The sequence below is a fragment of the Chinchilla lanigera genome, unplaced genomic scaffold (genome assembly GCF_000276665.1).
Source record: "Chinchilla lanigera isolate Chin_1 unplaced genomic scaffold, ChiLan1.0 scaffold00015, whole genome shotgun sequence".
Taxonomy (NCBI): Eukaryota; Metazoa; Chordata; class Mammalia; order Rodentia; family Chinchillidae; genus Chinchilla; species Chinchilla lanigera.
The window spans coordinates 525,848-528,666 of record NW_004955416.1 but is presented as its reverse complement, the minus strand read 5'-3'; the positions used below and the strand labels follow the sequence as shown (position 1 = coordinate 528,666).

Below are 2,819 nucleotides of genomic sequence, written 5' to 3'. Positions count from 1 at the left end.
ATGTTATCAAGAGTTTAGAAGGGGCTGGGAAGATACCTCAGTGGTACAAGAGCCTGCCTGGCAAACGCGAGGTCCTGAGTTCAGTTCCTACCCCCACAAGAAAGAGTTTAGAGATTTCAGCATCTTTCTCTATGTGTGTAACCACATTTAATATTCTGTTAGATAGTAAACAGTGGATAGAAAGGAAATGCACGCTGGTGAGTGGACCTAATGTGTTTCCCTCTCTTCCAGATACTGACCAAGAAGAGGTGAGAAAGAACAGAGAACTAAAACCTAAGACTTAACCTTCAGTGTAATTAATTCTCGCACCAGGATGGAAGGGGAATCTTACCACAATGCAACCAGTGTCAATGGCACCCCAGTAAATCACCAACCTTTGGAACACCATCGGCTGTGGGAAGTCATCACCATCGCAGCAGTGACTGCAGTAGTCAGCCTGAGCACAATTGTGGGCAATGTTTTGGTCATGATCTCCTTCCAAGTCAACAGTCAGCTCAAGACAGTTAACAATTATTACCTGCTCAGCTTGGCCTGTGCGGATCTCATCATTGGGATCTTCTCCATGAACCTCTATACTACCTACATCCTCATGGGACGCTGGGCTCTGGGGAGTCTGGCTTGTGACCTCTGGCTTGCCCTGGACTACGTGGCCAGCAACGCCTCTGTCATGAACCTCCTGGTGATCAGTTTTGACCGTTACTTCTCCATCACCAGACCCCTGACATATCGGGCCAAGCGAACCCCAAAGAGGGCTGGCGTCATGATTGGCTTGGCCTGGTTGATCTCCTTCATCCTCTGGGCGCCAGCAATCCTCTGCTGGCAGTACCTGGTTGGGAAGCGGACAGTACCCCCAGAGGAGTGTCAGATCCAGTTCCTCTCTGAGCCCACCATCACTTTTGGCACAGCCATTGCTGCCTTCTACATCCCTGTTTCCGTCATGACGATTCTTTACTGCCGAATCTACCGGGAAACAGAAAAGCGAACCAAAGATCTGGCTGACCTCCAGGGCTCTGACTCTGTGGCTGAAGCTGAGCAGAGAAAGCCAGCTCACAGGGCTCTGCTCAGGTCCTGCTTTAGCTGCCCTCCACCTGCCCTGGCCCAGAGGGAGAGGAGCCAGGCCTCCTGGCCATCCTCCCGCAGGAGCACCTCCACCACAGGGAAGCCGTCCCAAGCCACTGGCCAGAGCACCAGCTGGGCCAAAGCAGAGCAGCTCACTGCCTGTAGCTCATGCCCTTCCTCCGAGGATGAGGACAAGCCCCCCACTGACCCTGTCTTCCAAGTGGTCTACAAGAGTCAGGCCAAGGAAAGCCCAAGGGAAGAACTGAGTGCTGAAGAGACCAAGGAGACATTTGTGAAAGCTCAAACTGAAAAACCTGACTATGACACCCCCAAATACTTCTTGTCACCAGCTGCTGCTCATAGACTCAAGAGTCAGAAATGTGTGGCCTATAAGTTCCGACTGGTAGTTAAAGCTGACGGCACCCAGGAAACCAATAACAGCTGTCGCAAAGTGAAAATCATGCCCTGCTCCTTCCCAGTGTCCAAGCACCCTTCCTCAAAAGGCCTCGATCCCAACCTCAGCCATCAAATGACCAAACGAAAGCGAATGGTCCTGGTCAAGGAGAGGAAAGCAGCCCAGACCTTAAGTGCCATTCTCCTGGCCTTCATCATTACATGGACCCCATATAACATCATGGTCCTGGTTTCCACCTTCTGTGATAAGTGTATCCCGATCACCCTGTGGCACCTGGGCTATTGGCTGTGCTATGTCAACAGTACAGTCAACCCCATCTGCTATGCTCTCTGCAACAGAACCTTTAGGAAGACATTTAAGATGCTGCTTCTCTGCCGATGGAAAAAGAAAAAAGTGAAGGAGAAGTTGTACTGGCCAGGAAACAGCAAGCTACCCTGAAAAGTTAAGAACCCCCTTCCAAAGAATAGTGACTAGAGTCTGGTTTGCCTGTTTTTAAAACTTCATCTGTTGTTTATAGTCCCTGAAGAATTGTAAGGGCTTCTGTCGCCAAAAGAAAGGATTCACGTCTGCAGTAAGTCTGCCCTATCAAACGATTCTTATCTATGACCAAGGCCACCAGGTGGCGTTGGAGTTTGCCACTGAAGTAAGTCTGACTCATGATCGCTCACTGGAAGCACACTTAGGTCACAGTGAACGGTGACTTAGACTTCTGTCTAACCTTCTGTGGGGAACAGCAGGGACTAGATGGAAATCTTCCCCTGTGGATACCTGTCAAAAAGTTTTGCACAAAATGTGCGTAGTCTTATACCAATGAGAACCAGGAGAAAGTAAGTCAGTATCACCTATTAACAAGAGATACTCAACTGGCTTCTAAGAATATCTTTCTTCATTGACTGATGAGTATTTATCACACAGCTATTATGTGGTCTATATGTTTCCCTGTCCCTACATCTAGGTGAAGCTCTTGCTCTTTCCTTTTATAATTGTGCCAATGCCTGTACCCTGATCTCCACAGAACCATCCTTCCACTCCGAATCCTGGGTCTGGAAGGACCCTGAGACCCTGAGACCCTGTCACACTCAGTTCTTGAAATGGGGCTTTTTCTGCTGACAAAGATGATCAAGTCTCCACAATCAGTTACTTTTTCTTTCACCAGTGGGATTTTTTTTTTCCCTTTTAACTAAACAAATAGTGTGCATTCCACTTCGTGCCCCTCTCTTCTTAGGAGGACTAGCTGGGGAACAGCCCTTTGGTGGTAAAGGTCTCCTCTGACCTCGCTGAACAGCTTGCTTTCTAATCTCTTCACAGAGCAAACCTGAGGCAAAATGTGAAAAACAAATTGCGT

General features: G+C 48.7%; 1 protein-coding gene across 1 annotated transcript; it reads left to right on the top strand.

Annotated features, from left to right (window-relative positions):
* The first annotated feature begins 313 nt into the window (after nucleotides 1–313).
* On the top strand, nucleotides 314–1,949 carry Chrm5 (cholinergic receptor, muscarinic 5). Its single transcript, XM_005381165.2, has one exon. The coding sequence runs from the start codon at nucleotides 314–316 to the stop codon at nucleotides 1,910–1,912; it is 1,599 nt and encodes a 532-aa protein (XP_005381222.1). The 3' UTR covers nucleotides 1,913–1,949.
* The last annotated feature ends 870 nt before the right edge of the window (nucleotides 1,950–2,819 follow it).

Excerpts from the sequence above, each read along its gene's own strand:
- Chrm5 (XM_005381165.2), top strand. The coding sequence starts at position 314 with ATGGAAGGGGAATCTTACCACAATGCAACCAGTGTCAATGGCACCCCA.